This window comes from Mixophyes fleayi, chromosome 3 (genome assembly GCF_038048845.1).
Source record: "Mixophyes fleayi isolate aMixFle1 chromosome 3, aMixFle1.hap1, whole genome shotgun sequence".
Classification (NCBI taxonomy): Eukaryota; Metazoa; Chordata; class Amphibia; order Anura; family Limnodynastidae; genus Mixophyes; species Mixophyes fleayi.
In genome coordinates, this window is record NC_134404.1 from 276,276,145 (window position 1) to 276,292,961 (window position 16,817).

Genomic DNA, 16,817 nt, shown 5'->3' on the forward strand with positions numbered 1-16,817 from the left:
TGTAGAAGTATAGTGATTTATGACTTTTCCTAGACCTGTCAAATGCCATTACCATAATAGAGTGACATTTGTAATTTTAATTTAATGCTGACACCAAGCCAAGTCAGACCGCCTAGTTGATGAACAGACACAACGTGTTCCAGACATTCACGCTACTGCTGAGACAGCGTGCCAGAATAGTGCTTCTTCTTCCAGTAGAAATCTCAATATTCCTAAAGAAACTTGTCATTATGAATGACGTTAACTTAAAATGTATTTTTTTTTTCCCCTGACATCAGTAAAATAACCTGTCCATCCATTTTTAGTAAGGAAATGTGTTAAGTCTGTGCTTGAACATCTCAGGCAAAATAAATACATATATATATATATATATATATATATATATATATATATATATATATATATATATATATATAGATCAGCCACAACATTAAAACCACTCACATGTGAAGTGAATAATTTTAATTATCTCATTACAATTGTATTTGTCAAGGGGGTGGGATATAATAGGCAGCATTTGAACAGTCAGTTCTTGAAGTTGATGTGTTGGGATCAGGACAAATGGACAAGTGTAAGGATGCGAGCAAATTGTGATGGCTAGAAAACTGGGTGAGTGCATCTCCAAGACGACAGGTCTTGTAGGGTGTTCCCAGTATGCAGTGGTTCGTACGTATCAAAGGTGGTCCAAGGAATGAGAACCGGTGAAATGGTGACAGCATCAAGGCTCATTGAGTGAGAAACGAAGGATAGCCTTTCTGGTCCAATCCCACAAAAGAGCTAATGTAGCACAAATTGCTGAAAAAGTTAATGCTGGCTATTATAGGTGTCAGAACACACAGTGCATCACAGCTTGACCCCTGTCTACCACTAAAAGTGCCTACAATGGGCATGTGAATGCCAGAACTGGACTATGGAGCAATGGAAGAAGGTGGAAGGTGGACTGGTCTGATGAATCACGTTTTCTTTTATATCTTGGGAATGTCTGGGTGCGTGTGTCCTTAACCCGGAGAAGAGATGGCACCAGAATGCACTATGGGAAGAATGCAAGCCAGCGGAAGCAGTGTGATGCTCTGGGCAATGTTCTGCTGGGAAATCTTGTGTTTCGGCATTCATGAGGATGTTACTTTGAAACATACCACCTAAGCATTGCTGCAGGCCAATTACACCCATTCATGGTAACGGTATTCCCTGATGGCAATGGTCTCTTTCAGCAGGATAATGTTTCCTGCCACACTGCAAAAATTGTTCAGGAATGGTTTTAGGAACATGCCAAAGAGTTCAAGGTTGACTCGGCCTCCAAATTCCCCAGATCTCAATCTAATCGAGCATCAGTAGGATGTGCTGGAAAAATAAGGCAGAGCCATGGAAGCCTCACCTCACAACTTACAGGACATAAAGGATCTGCTGCTAACGTCTTGGTGCCAGATACCACAGGACACCTTCAGAGGTTTTGTGGAGTCCATGCCTCAATGGGTCAGAGCTATGAGGGAAACTTTCAGGTGGGTGGTTTTAATATTGTGGGAGAACAGTATGTGTGTGTATATATGTATGTGTGTATATATATATATATATATATATATATATATATATATGTATGTGTATAAATATGTGTGTATATATATATATATATATATATATATATATATATAAAGTGTAGTAGTGTTGGCAGAAAACCTATAGTTAGAAAGAGTTAGAATAATAATAAGTATGCATACCAAATAGTTTCTTGTTATCAGGCATATCAGACAATTTTTGGTTCTCACACCTTCACTCTGGAGGTCATCCAGGGTTCCAAAATCATATATCAAAGAAAGATATAGAAAAACAGCAATAGTGTATTACATTTTTATATATAAAGGACTTTACACCATGCACCCAGTGATTGACCAACACGGACATCCAAATTTTTATATATATATATCTATCTATATATATATATACACATGTTATATTTATTTACCAAGAGCATGCAGATATTGAGAAAACATGCCTGGTACATTCCTGTATGCACACATGTTGCGATCCGGTTACTTGGCCATGCAACAAATTTTCAGACTTACCAATAATTTGGCCACACAGTTAGGTGGCCTAATTGAACATATATGGCTGTTCAGGCACCTTAAGTGAGCAAATGGACCACTTCATACACCAGTGAAGATTATCGACCAGCCCAATGTGCATTTTTGATGAATTCCATTCCAACTACTTTATATATTGTTCTTTCAGAATGAGGCTATCATGCTACGTGGTGGTTGGCCAATTTGATGACAATTTTCAAAGTTAGTCCACCAACTCTGTATTTATCATCGCCATCCTAAGTGTAACTTATATTCTTAACTTGTTATTTTTCTCGTAATATAAAAACATAGGAAAGCAGGAGCATGACACCGGGGGAGATCAGAGCTGAAAGCTGAACTGATCTGTTTTTTTTTCTAGTGGACCTTCTGGAACTGAGCACCACACACAACATTTTCCAAGAACATGAACTCAGTCAGAACCAACAACTACTATCTGTCCCTGAAATCATTACCGTCCTCACCACCATTTACAATGTCCTTGAAGAAAAGAACAAGGAACTGGTTAATGTGCCCCTCTGCACAGACATGTGTCTGAACTGGCTGCTTAATGTATATGACACGTAAGTTACTTCTTCATTGATTTTCTTACAGTTACACTGTCTGATTGTCATAAATGATAGCAATCACTACAATATCTGCTGCTTGGTATAAAATCATGACAGACTTCTCTATGCAATCATGATGACAATTATTATGTGCTTAATAGAGTGCTATAGCATAGGGTGATGTCTGTGTAAAAATGTAATTGTGGTTACATTCGTAGTTGCCAACTTTCCCAGGTTTTCAAAATTTGTCCCTGAAAATGTCCCTGTTTTTCAAAACGGACCAAATGTGTAGTACATTTTTCATTTTATTATGCATTTTGGATGCATTTTTTACTTTTTTATCTTCTTTGACATTTATTGAAATATAATATTTAAAGAGCAATAATATTGCAAAAACATGAACTACAGTAAATGTATCCTGATGGTGATTGTACTGCTTCAATGTTCTCCTAGACCAGTGATGGGCAACCTGAAACACTTTGGAGGCTGCAAAAGGAGTTCACATTTCCCTTAATCTCAGTAATAAGCTAAAACAATATATTTATTAACAGAAAGAGACACCGGCTATACTAACATATCTACAAGCATTTTAAACAAGTGTTACAAGCTATACCAAACAAATCTGACTATAAAGCAGGAAGTAGCTGTGGACCATAGGTGAAGGTTCAGAGTGCCGTATGTGACCCTAAGGCCACAGGGCATTTGGCTCTAACGCCTGTTATCAAGCATTGTCCTCCACTGTATCAAACCAAAAAATTGCCTACCCAGCTGCAGAGTATCCTTGTAAATCACCTTAAAATGACGACAACAATGTACATATAGAACAGAGAATGTTACTGGTATATTACCATATTACCATCTATACCAGTGTTTCCCAAACTCAGTCCTCAGGTATCCCTAACAGTGCATGTTTTCCAAATCTCCTCGCTGGAGCACAGGTGCATTCATTGCTGACTGACACATTGTAACAAATCCACAGGTGGTATAATTATGTGTCAGTCAGTAATAAATACAACTGTGCTCCAGCAAGGAGATACATGAAAAACATGCACTGCTAGGGGTACCTGAGGACTGAGTTTGGGAAACGCTGATCTATGCTATGCAGGGTGTGTTTACACCATACTTGCCCACTCTCCCGGAATGTCTAGGAGACTCCCGATTTCTGGGTAGGTCTCCTGGACTCTCATAAGCGCAAGCCATTCTCCTTCACCCTGCCCACTTGCTAGTGAAGTGGGTAGGATGTGAGCCTCCATGATGCGATTAGTGGTAAATTGCATCACTTAGGCCCTATGCTTCTCTGCCATTGCATTGTGAGGACTGGGCCAAAATATCATAATTCACCACGCCCCACCCCCTCATTCCTCATTCATCACCTCCCCTCCTGAGTCTCTCGAAGGGAGAAGGGAAAGAGTAAAAAGTTGGTTACTATGGTTTACATGTTAACAAAGTTAGCCTAGAGTGTACACCTGTGATAAATTCCAAAGAGGACCCTAAGAATATAAGTGGCTTCATATGGAAAAGCAAGTAGTCCCCTTCAAACATGTATTCCAGCAAAATGTCAAAAGTATCAATTTCCCAGATTGATTGACTAATTCAAAGTATTTTTCCTTGTGAGACTGGGCTTCCTATCTGTAGGGTTGCCCCATTTTGTTACCCTGACTGAATACATTCATTTTTCAAAAGCCCTTTGTATTACTATAAATGCATGTAGGAGTGTGTGTAATTATGCAGGAATCACTTTCCACATTACAACACTTTTGAAAGATAAAATGCCATGTTTACATACATCTTGGAAATGTCTGTGTATGTAACTTGTGTGCTACAGTTTAATTTTTTTACCCCTTCGGCATTGCTATCAGCATTGTTTTAGTCCACTGAAACCTAGCAGGATGTAATTAGAATGGTTGTGGTACGCTGCCGCAGTTTATGTTTCTAGCTATAGGAGCCATCTGATTTGGTTTCAGGTCACCCAGGGCTATATCAGGCATAGGATGAGGTGTCCCTCTTGTCTCAGGTGCCACTTTCTGACATTCTTGCAAAACTGGTAAATTAACGCTCATCTTAAAGAGCATTGCTGGGTGTCACCACAAATGCTGTTCTTCAGTGCTGGCAGCCAGGCAGATAACAGTCTGTATCACATAGCTCCTAACATTCAGAATCCCGATAGCTGGACAAAATAAGCCCTGTCCGCACAAACTCTGTCCATTGCGCCAAATGGCCACATTTGATCAAAACCCCACCCGCTTTCCAATTAAGCCCCACCCCTTTTGCAACACGCAAATCGAGACATCCCACCAAAATAGGAACAGTTGGGAGATATGGTATCATGCAGGCAACCCACCTCTCTGTAGTTACTGTAGAAGCCTTCCTCTTGGAGATTGGGACAGTGACAGACTGGCCTTTTGTTTAATAGTCCACCTCACAGAGCTTCATTAAGTCTGAGGTGCAGTGAGGCAGGGTGAAAACTGAGCACTGCCGATTGGCGCCCCAGGGCTAAATTTATCAAACTGCGAGTTTCTGGTGGGTTTGAAAAGTGGAGATGTTGCCCATAGCAACCAGTCAGATTCTAGCTTTCATTTTGTAGAATGTACTAAATAAATGATAACTAGAATCTGGTTACCATAGGCAACATCTCTACTTTTCAAACCTGCTGGAAATTCTCAGCTTGATAAATTTACCCCTCCGTTTCAGTAGGGATGGGATAGTAAGGAGGACAGAGGAAGAAGGGTGACATTTATGCAGTATTTATTTATACACTTCTGAACCCAGAATGCTACAAGTCATTCTAGCCCCACCCTATTTATCTCTGTTCAACTGTTTTGAAGAATGAATGGCGGTCTGACTCTAATCAAATGCACCTAAAATGACAGAATAGAGATTGATCTTTATGTGCCTGCCAATTTTTTTTGTAAAGCTTATAACTTGTGCTATCAAATTTTGTTTGTCCTTAGTTTACATCATCGTTGTATAGTGAAGAATACTTACAATTTGACATTAACTTTGTTTATAGCTTTCTTATTGACTATGTAGACAACTTCAAATAATGAAACAGCCTTTGAAAAGCATCTGCTCATTTCATTCTGTTAGCCCGCAATTTAATTAGCCCCTTCTCCAAGTGAACATGTTGACAGGCTGCAGTATAGTCCAAGATAGCAGTCAAGATGACAGCAGATGTGCTGTCAAGATAGCAGTCACATTGTGGATTTTGTAACACTGCAATAGTTGACAATCGGTTAAAATAGCAACTCATTGCTTTGGAAAGGTAAAGAGTGTACAGTGCTCTCTGGTCATTGACTATACAGAATTATGAAATGCCATGAGTTATTGCTTGGCAACTAAGTGTTCATAATCTAAAAAGTTTCTTTAAAATTGTCATTAACAGTCCTGAAAGGCAATAAGAGCTATCAATTTCATCATAATTGATAAATGCAGCTGAATAAACATCCGATAGACCAATAATCTTCTCATGTACATTTATAGTATAATTTACCAGCATACTAGTATAATAATGATATAGAATGGTCTGGTCTTAATTGTTTTTCTCTTTTCACTACGGCCTTGGTGGCATTACCCATAGATTTGAATGGTAACACAAGGTGTTACAAACACTCCAAAATTTGGTGCAAAGTTATAATGTGGGACAGTACAAATACTATTACAGCTAAGAGACTTAGGGCTAGATTTACTAAGCTGCGGGTTTGAAAAAGTGGGGATGTTGCCTATAGCAACCAATCATATTCTAGCTGTCATTTTGTAGAAAGTACTAAACAAATGAAAGCTAGAATCTGATTGGTTGCTATAGGCAATATCCCCACTTTTTCAAACCCGCAGTTTAGTCAATATACCCCTTAATGTTTTAAATGGATAGTTACAGAAAGAATGATAGATTCTAAATCTTTAACTGACATCCACCAAACTCCTTCCAGAATCTATGGGGAGACCTCTACCTTCTTACTGCCACCACCATAGTTTGTACATTGGCACAGCATTAGAACTGTTCCACAGGTTCTCCTTCTGCTGAAGAATCCACCACCCACATCATAATAAAGAGGCTTTGCATTGCGCTTAATATTAATATTAAAGTAGAGATGGGCATATTCCGACGATGGAATTTAGTCTTCAGTGTTCCCTGTTAATATGTAGAATTTAAATCAACACCTTAGCTGAACTGTTTAAGCCTTAAATGAAAGTCTAAAAATAGAGAGTTTTATAAATACAAAAGCATAAAGATAAAATCATACCCAATAGATCAGCGGTGGCCAACCTGTGGCTCTAGAGCCATATGTGGCTCTTTGAGCTTTGAAATGTGGCTCCTGGCAGGGAGCATCAACAAAGTATAGTTGTCCAATTGCCAGCAGGGGCAGATTAGAAAACATTCTGCTGCTCGACTGACTGAGAGCAGCCGCATCTTGTGACCTCGTCTGACCAATTCAGGGAGGTCACAGTGTCACAGACAATCCAATCAGGGAAGGAGGAAGAGAGAGTGTAGTGGAATGTGGGGAGGTTTGATTGACTTGTATGGAGTAAATGGGGAGATCTGATGGCATGTATGGAGAGTCTGCATATTAAAAATGCTTTTCGTGTAATTCTCTTGGCATAATCCCCTCCTCTCCATGTTTTATTATGTTATATATTCCTGTAAACCTGAGGCATTTGACATCCCTATTGTGAGCTTGATCAAAATGTGCCAGCACACAATGGGCCTGATTCAAGTTCGGACATTACGTTTTAAAAAGAGCATGGAACTTGAGCATAGTTCTGACTGTATTTAATTTGAAGCGAATATCAAGATGCGTTTTGATTTTAATCTGGATATAAGTACACTCTGCCAAAAAGGTACTTGCCTTATATAAAGAAACAGAGCAGAGTGCAGTATACACACAAGCATATGTGTAATATAAGGTCACATGAGAATACATAAAAAAATATTCTGTTATTTGTTACAGTATAACATTCATATAAATATGGATTTTAAAATAGTTTTTTTTTACATTAAAAACAAATCAAGATACTTTCATTGCATATTGTACATAAAATGCATTTTTATTGTCTGTCTTCGTTGCATACACATGTTCTGTACTAGCTAGTGACACGCATGCGTGTAGTTTTTAAAACAGACTATGCCATGTCAGTCATCACTATCAGTCAGCACTTATACCTGCCCTGTAGCTGTTGCAAATGATACGGCTGAAGCCAAGCATGCTTAGAGAAACCTAGGACTTAAATCAGCTGCATCTGTGTTGGAACGCCCTCGAATGCGCCCTTACTGTACACTGCCTACATTAGCCTGCCCCTTCCATCCCCCGTTCTGCCCCTCAAGTCGTAAGTGTCATTTATGTGCGGACACGAATTGCTTGCAATTGCGTTCATTGGAGTAAGTCTGTTTCTAAGCAGGCACAGAGCTATTTCACACAAATGTATGTATGTCTGAATATAAACCAGGCCCAGTGTGTTTCTATACTTAAGCTATATTTAGCATATGTCAATTTTGCCTAATTTTCATTATTTCCATGGTCTGCCCACATAATGTAAGCCACAAGGACATTCTAACAGATACACAATTCCAAGTCTCACAGCTGTTTTTTTCTTTAATCTCAAATTTGTTTTTATTTACATTTGAGACCACTTCATTCTGACCCTTTGGTTATTTTCTCTAGGCAGCCTTAGATCCATATCAGCTATGACAATTAACCCCCCCTTCCCCCATTGTGTTCATCTAGCCAAGTACTTTTGGTTATTTTTGTGTCTTCAACATAGTTATTCACTAGTTTTTGCTTGAGGTTGAGTGTTTGTCTGTATATAATTTTCAGGTTATTCGGTAAGATGTCTTGCAGGCCTTCACATTTTACAAGGATGTGCCAATGTCTATCTAAGAACTTTTTAAACATGGCTGCTGAACTATTATATTAATATATAATTGCTACTGGAACCCAGTGTTCATCCGCTTGTCGCAGACTATATAAACATTGCGATCCTGTCACACGATCATGGATAGTCTCTATGAACACTGTCTATAAGCATTCATAGAGCCTATCTGTGGTAGTGTGACAGGACCTGGCTTTTACACTGCCTGCAACATGCAGACATAAGGGGAAGATAAACACTGTGTTCCTGTGGCAGTAATCAACTGGGAGTAGGAAATTCCTAAGGGACTTCTAATACCTTTATTTACAGTAAGAAATAAATTATCCCCTATCTCAAAAATTATTTTATTATGAAAATATTCTGAGGTCTCATTTATTTGGATTTCCAGATAGTCGTTGGAGTTATTTCTGGTCACCAGACAAGGGGTGGGCTGCAGGTGGGAAGACCAATTGGATTACACCAAGATTGCCGCCTCAGATTGGTGCTCCCACTCACACACACTCTTCTGTGTCATACAGACTCAGTTTGTGGCCAGGGCTGTAAGAGAAATAACGAAGCTCAGAGAACAATGGCAGCCGTAGCAGCCCCCGTGGTTCTGGTGAATGGCACCTTTGTGCTGCTTTAATGGCCAAGTATGAAAATGTCTATAAATTCAGTTAATAACACTACCATTTTCAAGCCCAAGAAATGCAAAAGGAAGCAAAATAATCTTTAATATATCAGGAATCTATTTTTTAACTTGGCTATAATTTTCTTTTAAGCTTGTCTGCCTATAAAAGTTAGACACGGTGGAAACAAGAAAAACTAAAACTAGGGTTCTGTAATTTAATCTTATAAAAGTGAACCAGATGTTTCTCCAGCAAATGTATCCCCTGCTGATTGTCAAAGAAGTGGCTGGTGCTGTGAATACAGCGGCTCTAGCATAATCCTCTCTTTAATGGTTGCCCTGTGCTGTGTTCACAGCAAGAGCCTGGTTAAATCAGAAGCTAAGGTCACATATATTTCTTAAGTGAGAAAATAAACCTTTGTTTAAAACACTGGTCCATGTATCTCAGGCATGGTGTGAGATGAAGTGGATACCCGATGCGTAGGATCAGTTTACTGAAAACTTTTTTCCTTGTACTCTTTTATTATCGAAAACATTGGAGATAAAGGGATAGGACAGACTTTGCTGAGAACAGTCTACCATTAAGGCACCATTTCGGGGTCACTAACACCTGTCATTTTTCCTCATTAAACTAAAACTTCACTTTTTTACAACAATATGTAAATCATAGAAAAACTGCACGGGGTTGCATGCCAGGATTTGTCACCAGCACTTCTTTTCTGAGTGCTGACAGCCTGGAGCTCTGTGATATCCTTAAAACAGTACAAAGAACCCCAAAACCCTGCAAAAACTCAGAGTTCCAGACTTAAAACCACAATATACCATGTCCATAGAAGCAGAAAGCTGACAAATCAGTTCTGCCAGTGCACTTTTTCAGAATACGCTTGACAAGAACCAGGACCTTTCAATATGGCAGAATAAAATCCCGGATCACCCCAGCAATAACCTCCTGACCCCAGCGGTCTGCTCACGATACTAAGCAAACCATGTTAACAGCCATAAAATGTGATAAATTAACTAATATGCACATAATTGAGTAGGGTGATTGTGGAATAAATCTCTTTATATAAGAATTTTATAAGTACTTATGATGTGTTAGAAGCAGAGGTGACCTCTCTGAGAAATTGACAGACCTTAAACACAGGTCACGCCACAACAATCTCAGTCTACTTGGAGGGCCCTGATATCTCAGCTTTGGAATCACACACCACAGGCCTTTACAATGTCATGCTGCCTCAAACATCAGATGATGACCTAATCATAGATAGAATACACAGGCTCCAGGAGACCGACCTGAATTTCAACAGTCTCCCGGACATTTCGGGAGAGTTGGTAAGTATGAGTAAGCTAGCAGTTTGTCTTTGGACCCTGGGAGAAATATCTGAGCACTGGGTGGAGAACATTCTGATTTCTCCTGCAGGTAGTGCTCAAGATCAGATTTGGACCTTTGAATTCTAGCGCTGCATAGCAGCAATACAATCCACTATTGTAGCAATAAGGGACACTGCTTAGTTGAAACTAATGAATATTATGTAATTTAACCTCAGTCAAGCTGTTAATAATTGCACATATGCAGATTTCTGTACAGAATGACCGAATTTCATATATTTTATTAAAAGTTAAAGAGACAAGATATTATCACTTTAAGCTTGATGCGAGCACATTTTGCCTTTGTGTATTAATAGAGCAACCAGGGTTGTTTGTTTCTATAGTTTCCTTTAGAGCATTACCTGTCTTTGGCATCCAACATGCAGTCCGCTTTTTCCTCTCCCCTTTGGTTATATTGAGCATTTAAAATCAGTCCTGCTCATATTTTCCACTTGTTATTTAATTTCCTGAAATTCATAAAGCTTGCACTACTTAATATTCAGCAAGTGTTTTAATTTGAGATATCAAGATTGCATATTGATAAAATCATAGTCCATTACCTTACTTTGCACGTATCAAGCACAGTCTTGTCAGCATGATGCTGTCGTCACCGAGGACCCAAACGTACCTTGTCTAAGTGCCAGTTGCTGATTGTCAAATCTTTCTGCTTGTATGAATTCAAAGAATCTTGAAAACAGCATGATCGCAACAAGGCAAAGCCTTAGAGCAGCAGAATTAATGAATTGTATTATCCAAAAAGATATACCATGTTACCCACTCTTGCCTTTCACTGTGTGGTATGCTGGCATGCTGTGTGTGATAGTGTTTTTTATGTTGCATAAATCACTGTTTTAAAGATACACTGGGGATAATTCAGCCCTGAAATGTCAACTGATTAAAGAGATGCTGGGATAACACACTTCTGATATCCAGTTTCTTTGCTTTCTTATCAGAACTGATTGAAATGAACATACTTTACATTAATAAGCACATTTCAGGAAACTTGTATAGTACTTTTAAAAAAGTAACCGTTCAGTGTTCTTTGCTCTTTACAAAATTCCAAGCTGTTTAGTGAATAGTGAATAGGAATATGCCTTATTTATTTAATAAAAAAATATGGAAAAGACAAAGGCAGTAGTTTAAAGCACCAATCCCATGAAAACCAGAAGTGTGTTTTTTTTTTATATATAAATCACTCTGGCAGACTATAAGAAGAATTCATCTTTTTCCCTTGTTTTTTTTCTTTAGGCTGGTATTAATGATTTATTATTCTAAAGTATCATGGCTACATGTTGTAGTAGAGAGGCCTTGAAATGCTTCGCTGAGCTCTGTCTGCATTGTGACACCCCTTTCCTGTCATCAGATGATATGTTGAGATCTGTCAGTCTGTGTCTGTATATCAAGCTGACTATATCTTTGTCTGGCAACCATTTTTGTTTGGCAAAAAGAGAGCTTTTGAAAAGGAGATGAGGATTTGAAAGCTAAGAAAAATTAGTTGCTTGCTTAAAGTATACTTAACTTTCTGTTTAAGGAAGGAAAAAAAAGGCTTCTGGGCAGAATAATGGTAGAGTGGTTAGCATTGCAGCCTTACTGTGCTGAGGGCCTGAGTTCGATTACAAGAAGGGCCTTATCTGTTTGTGGTTTGTACAATCTTCCCCATGCTTGCGTGGGTTTCCTCTGGATGTTCTGGGTTTCCTCCCACAGTCCAAAAACATACTGGCAGGTTAATTTACCTCTGACTAAACTGACGATAGTCTGTGTGTGTGTGTCTAGATTGTAAGCTCCAGTGTGACTGTTGACTTATGCTGGCCTGCATTCTCCTGGTTGTGATTGTGCCCTTAGATTGTGCAATACTATCTGGTGCACCACTCTTCATTTCTACCCAGAGGCCAATCAGTAAACTGCTGCCACTATCAGGTAACTGTCGATGCTATTTTAAAATCGGGCAATGGCAGATCAGCAATGACACTGGTATATTGGTGGCTCAAAACATGATATTTTCATACTCTGAAGGCACCAAATAGCTATACTACAGTGGTCACGGAGAAAGGGCTTAATATTGAGGCACAAGTATAGAGTATATTGAGGTGCAAAGTAATGGCATACTGAGGATATAATTTTAGATACATTAAGAGTAGAAATGAGGAGACACAATGAGTAAGCATAATGTGGCGAGCACAGTGAGGAAAATGAGGGTGCATAGCAATTGCATAATGTTGGCGGTACAATGAAGACAATCTGGGGAAACAACAATGGAATAATTTAACAGTTCAAAAGTATAATGTTATTGCATAATGTTGATGTCATAATAATGGCATTATACCTTCATTGTTGAGCACAATGAGGTAGCACAAATGACATAATTAGGATATATGAGGTACAGTGGTAACATAATATGAGGTACAGTAGGAAGGACACAGTGGTGGTATAATGTGGGAGTGATGTTGAGGACATTATATGGGGTCATAGGTATAATATAATGTAGGGCACAATGTGAGAGAATAATTTGCTGAGAAATGGGAAGTGATAATTTGCTGAGAAATGGGAAGTGTTATTGAAAATGGCTGAAAGATTTCCTATGTGTAATTCCTAATTTTCAGTACCCCAGGATGTATATGCACATTATTTACTTTATCCACATAAACACACAATTCCCTCAAAATCCCTCCATTCTAGCATGTAAACAAGATCCTAATTGTCTCCTACACACATAAATCTTTCAACAGTATTAATTAAAGATGGCTGTGGGCCTAGGCCTCTTGGCTTTTAAAAATTTAGCAACGCCCCTGGTAAGCACATTTTGACCAATTTAATAAAACATTCAACCATACAAAAGTGCTACATGTTTTTAGGGCAGAGCCATTCTCCCCTCACTCTCATGAGTCAATTAAGACACAAATAATGTTAAACCAAGCAGTGTTTAGGAGAAAAAATAAATAAATAAAAAAGGGGTTGGTGTGGGGTGGACTTTTTGTAGTGACATCTCTAATATTTTTACTATGTGTGTGATTACCCAGACCTGCAAACCCAAAAATGTTCAGTTAATTTTTGTGGCGGTTTTTTCAAAAAGCAAAAACAGTATTTGGATGTTATGTCGATGTACAATTAGACTTATGTGTGTATATTAAAAAGCACTGCATACATTGATATTTTGCCGTTCATACACCACTGTTATTGTCTTGTTCAACAGTACTTTATAACCACTCAATGAGCAAGAAACATGTTCTCCTTGTTTATGGGAATAGATTGAATTGTTTTATGGACGGGCGGAGGAGGCTGACTGAACTTGTGTTGATTTGCAGGGGTCGAACAGGGAAGATCCGAGTACAGTCTCTGAAGATTGGTCTTATCTCACTGTCTAAGGGACTGCTGGAAGAAAAATACAGATGTAAGTATAATAGATTCATTTTATATATTTTAACAATCATGGATTTCAGGTTTTGTAGATAAGTCTTTATATATTGACATATGAACAATAGTATGTGTTCTGAACATTATACATAATTGTGTTTCCATATATAGCTGCACACAAGCCAAATCGTATTTCAAGGGAAACTGTGAGTGCCACAGTGTAATGCCAAGGACAACGCAATTTTGATGTTTAGTTTGTAGGCGTTTAGACTTTTAGGAATTGAGTTTACAAAGCTCAAAAATGTGTGAATGAATCTTTATCATTTAAATGCAATTCTTTAAAGGCAATGAATCAGAGTTAGTTATAGGTAGTCAATGATAGACTGGAAAAATACACATATCCACTTACATATTTTAACAAAGTATACTACATACAAGCATAGTGCGTACAGGAATATTTCTGAGGGACTTAGTTACATGGCTTAAGTATGATACAGAGTGATCTGAGTTATGTTCCTTATTTTGCAATCAGAGCACACATTGAGCATTATTAGAAGATGTAGATTCATGGAGACAACACACAGAAAATAAGTTACTGTGTTTACAATGCCACATAAAGCAGATACTTGGGTTCTTGTCAAGCTACATTACCCAAGAATGACCTGATCCCAACTAGAGCCTTCCCTACTTCCATCTTTACTACTCACACTAGAGAACTCTGGCTACTGTCCCAATTACCACCTTCGCTCCTCTTGTCTTAGCTCTAACCTCTTCCCACTAGATTGTAATCTGTCATGAGCAGGGACCTTACTACCATGTTTTCACATCTAATCTTATTTAGTCTACGTTATATATCCCTGTTTCATGTATGCTCTGTTTTCCCCATTGACTGGAACTCCAGAGCACTGTGGCACCTTACAACAATAATTACTACCCTACATGCTGGTACTGCAATCTACTGACATGCTAGAAATTCCCAGCACAGAAAGTGGAAAGCTGTTTGTGATTGGACTTTTAAACTTGTAATGAAGTTGAGGGGGAGGGTGATGGTGGGTGCTTAAACCCTATAGGACAGCTGGAACCAGGCCATTCTCTGGTCCTCCAATGGGATAAGATGACAAAATCTGGGGTCTGAGAAATGTTTGAAAGAGGAGACTGGTTAGAGCATAAAACAGCATTACATTTTAAGAAGCTAATATCCAAGATGACTATTCCTTTAGACAGGAACCCCCCCTAAACACAATGTATGTTTGTTCAGGTATAAAGGGGCCCCTGCAAATAATTTCATTGAATTTCATAAAATAAACATATTCCTATTTACATTTACATGTTTTATGTATTTATTCACTAACATAAAATTGTTGGATTCTAAGGGGCCAATTCAATTCCATTGCGTTATTCTAGGAATAACGTGGTCTACGCACTATTACCGTTGCTACGGAAATAGTGCGCTGTATTACCATTAATACGGTCATTTTAACGCTGATTTTTGCCTGCAGCCCTTGGGCCGAGAGCAAAAATCCAGGTTAAAATGAATGTATTAACGGTTATACTATTAGCGCTGCATTATTCCTAGAATAATGTGGCCGAATGAAATCAGCCCCTAAATATGATTTACCTGGCAGCACTGATCGTTATTTCCATGTTCTATTAGATTACTTTTTATAAAACTTTAAAATATTTTTGTGTAACTTTTTATCTAGTTGCACTTATAAATATTTAATTTAAAAGTTTTTCTCTGTTGTTACTCAGGTGCTGCCAGGAGAGCAGCAAGCTATGTTACACGGTTTAGTTACATTGAGTCAGACAGATTTGTAACACTTTCTATACATAGATTTGTCCTCTCCTTCACAGTTCCAACTATTTAAAATGAATGAGATTTGGAAAACCGCTTTTTGGTCTGTCACAATATAATCACATGCAATTCAAAGCTCACAGACATGATAATAACTAGGGGATAAATCTGTGCTGTCATTACCTTTGCAGTTTATGGCTTTCCTTATTCTCTATTATATTGTATTACAGTGAAGTCTAGTAAACACATTAATCTCTTTACTTTATTTTTTTTTTCCACCCCATCACTTGCTATTGAAAAGTTTATAATAATTATGTTCCAGTTTAATCTCCGCCACAGCCATGTTGATTCGGATTGTTTTGCAGAATTAATGGCAATTGTAATGGCATTGCCTGGCACATGTTTAGGATAGCTGCACAGTAGGAATTTAATTGAAAACAATATTGATATTCAGGTTTTGAAAGCTAGGTCCACACTGTCTTCTTATTCCTGGTGTGCATGAGTGACCTGAACCAGGTAGGAGATTGTGTTGCTACGTGCTCCGATGGTCCCTGCACACCCAATAAATAATACTAGTGTGGAACTAGCCTAAAGTGTTAAAATGTGTGATGTCTCTTTTAATGATTATTCTATCGTTGACTGAATTGACTGTATAAGACAGATTCAATAGTCTCGGTGTCTCAATGTTCAGATGCACATATTGCCAGCTATTGAAATAAGTACAGAAAAGATACCATATCAGTTGTGGCTTCAAGAATTCTACATGTCTGTACATATTATTATAGGTTTACAAATCAATTGCAGTGTTCCCTCTTTATAATGCGCCTTTATAACTACACCCTAACTTCCTACCAGCTATATTCTTAACACAAAGGTAAATTACAATGTATCAATGCCTTTTTATATAATTATTTACGACATTGTCTTCTCACGGCACTGGGGCCATGGGCTCAGTTCCAACCAGGGTACCATCTGTGTGGTGTTTGCGAGGGTTTCCTCCAGGTGATCCAGTTTCCTCCCACACTCCAAAAATTCACGGATAGATTAATTAGCTTTGGACATAATTGACCCAGGCGTTGATTTGTGTGTTGGAGACTGTAAGCTCCACTGGTGTGAATGATTAAACAAACTCTAAAGAACACTGCTTAATATGTTGATGCTATATATAAATAAAGGATATTAATAATGTATAATGCCATCCTTACTGT

At 38.3% G+C, this 16,817-nt stretch overlaps 1 protein-coding gene across 7 annotated transcripts in view; it reads left to right on the forward strand.

The window, feature by feature from the left end:
* Window positions 1-16,817, forward strand: part of UTRN (utrophin) — a 541,342-nt gene that overhangs the window by 471,152 nt on the left and 53,373 nt on the right. For all 7 annotated transcript variants that reach the window (XM_075203650.1, XM_075203649.1, XM_075203651.1 and 4 more), the window contains 2 exons: window positions 2,437-2,638; window positions 13,766-13,851. In XM_075203650.1, the coding sequence (XP_075059751.1) occupies window positions 2,437-2,638; window positions 13,766-13,851 (288 nt within the window). The remainder of the gene's footprint in view (window positions 1-2,436; window positions 2,639-13,765; window positions 13,852-16,817) is intronic.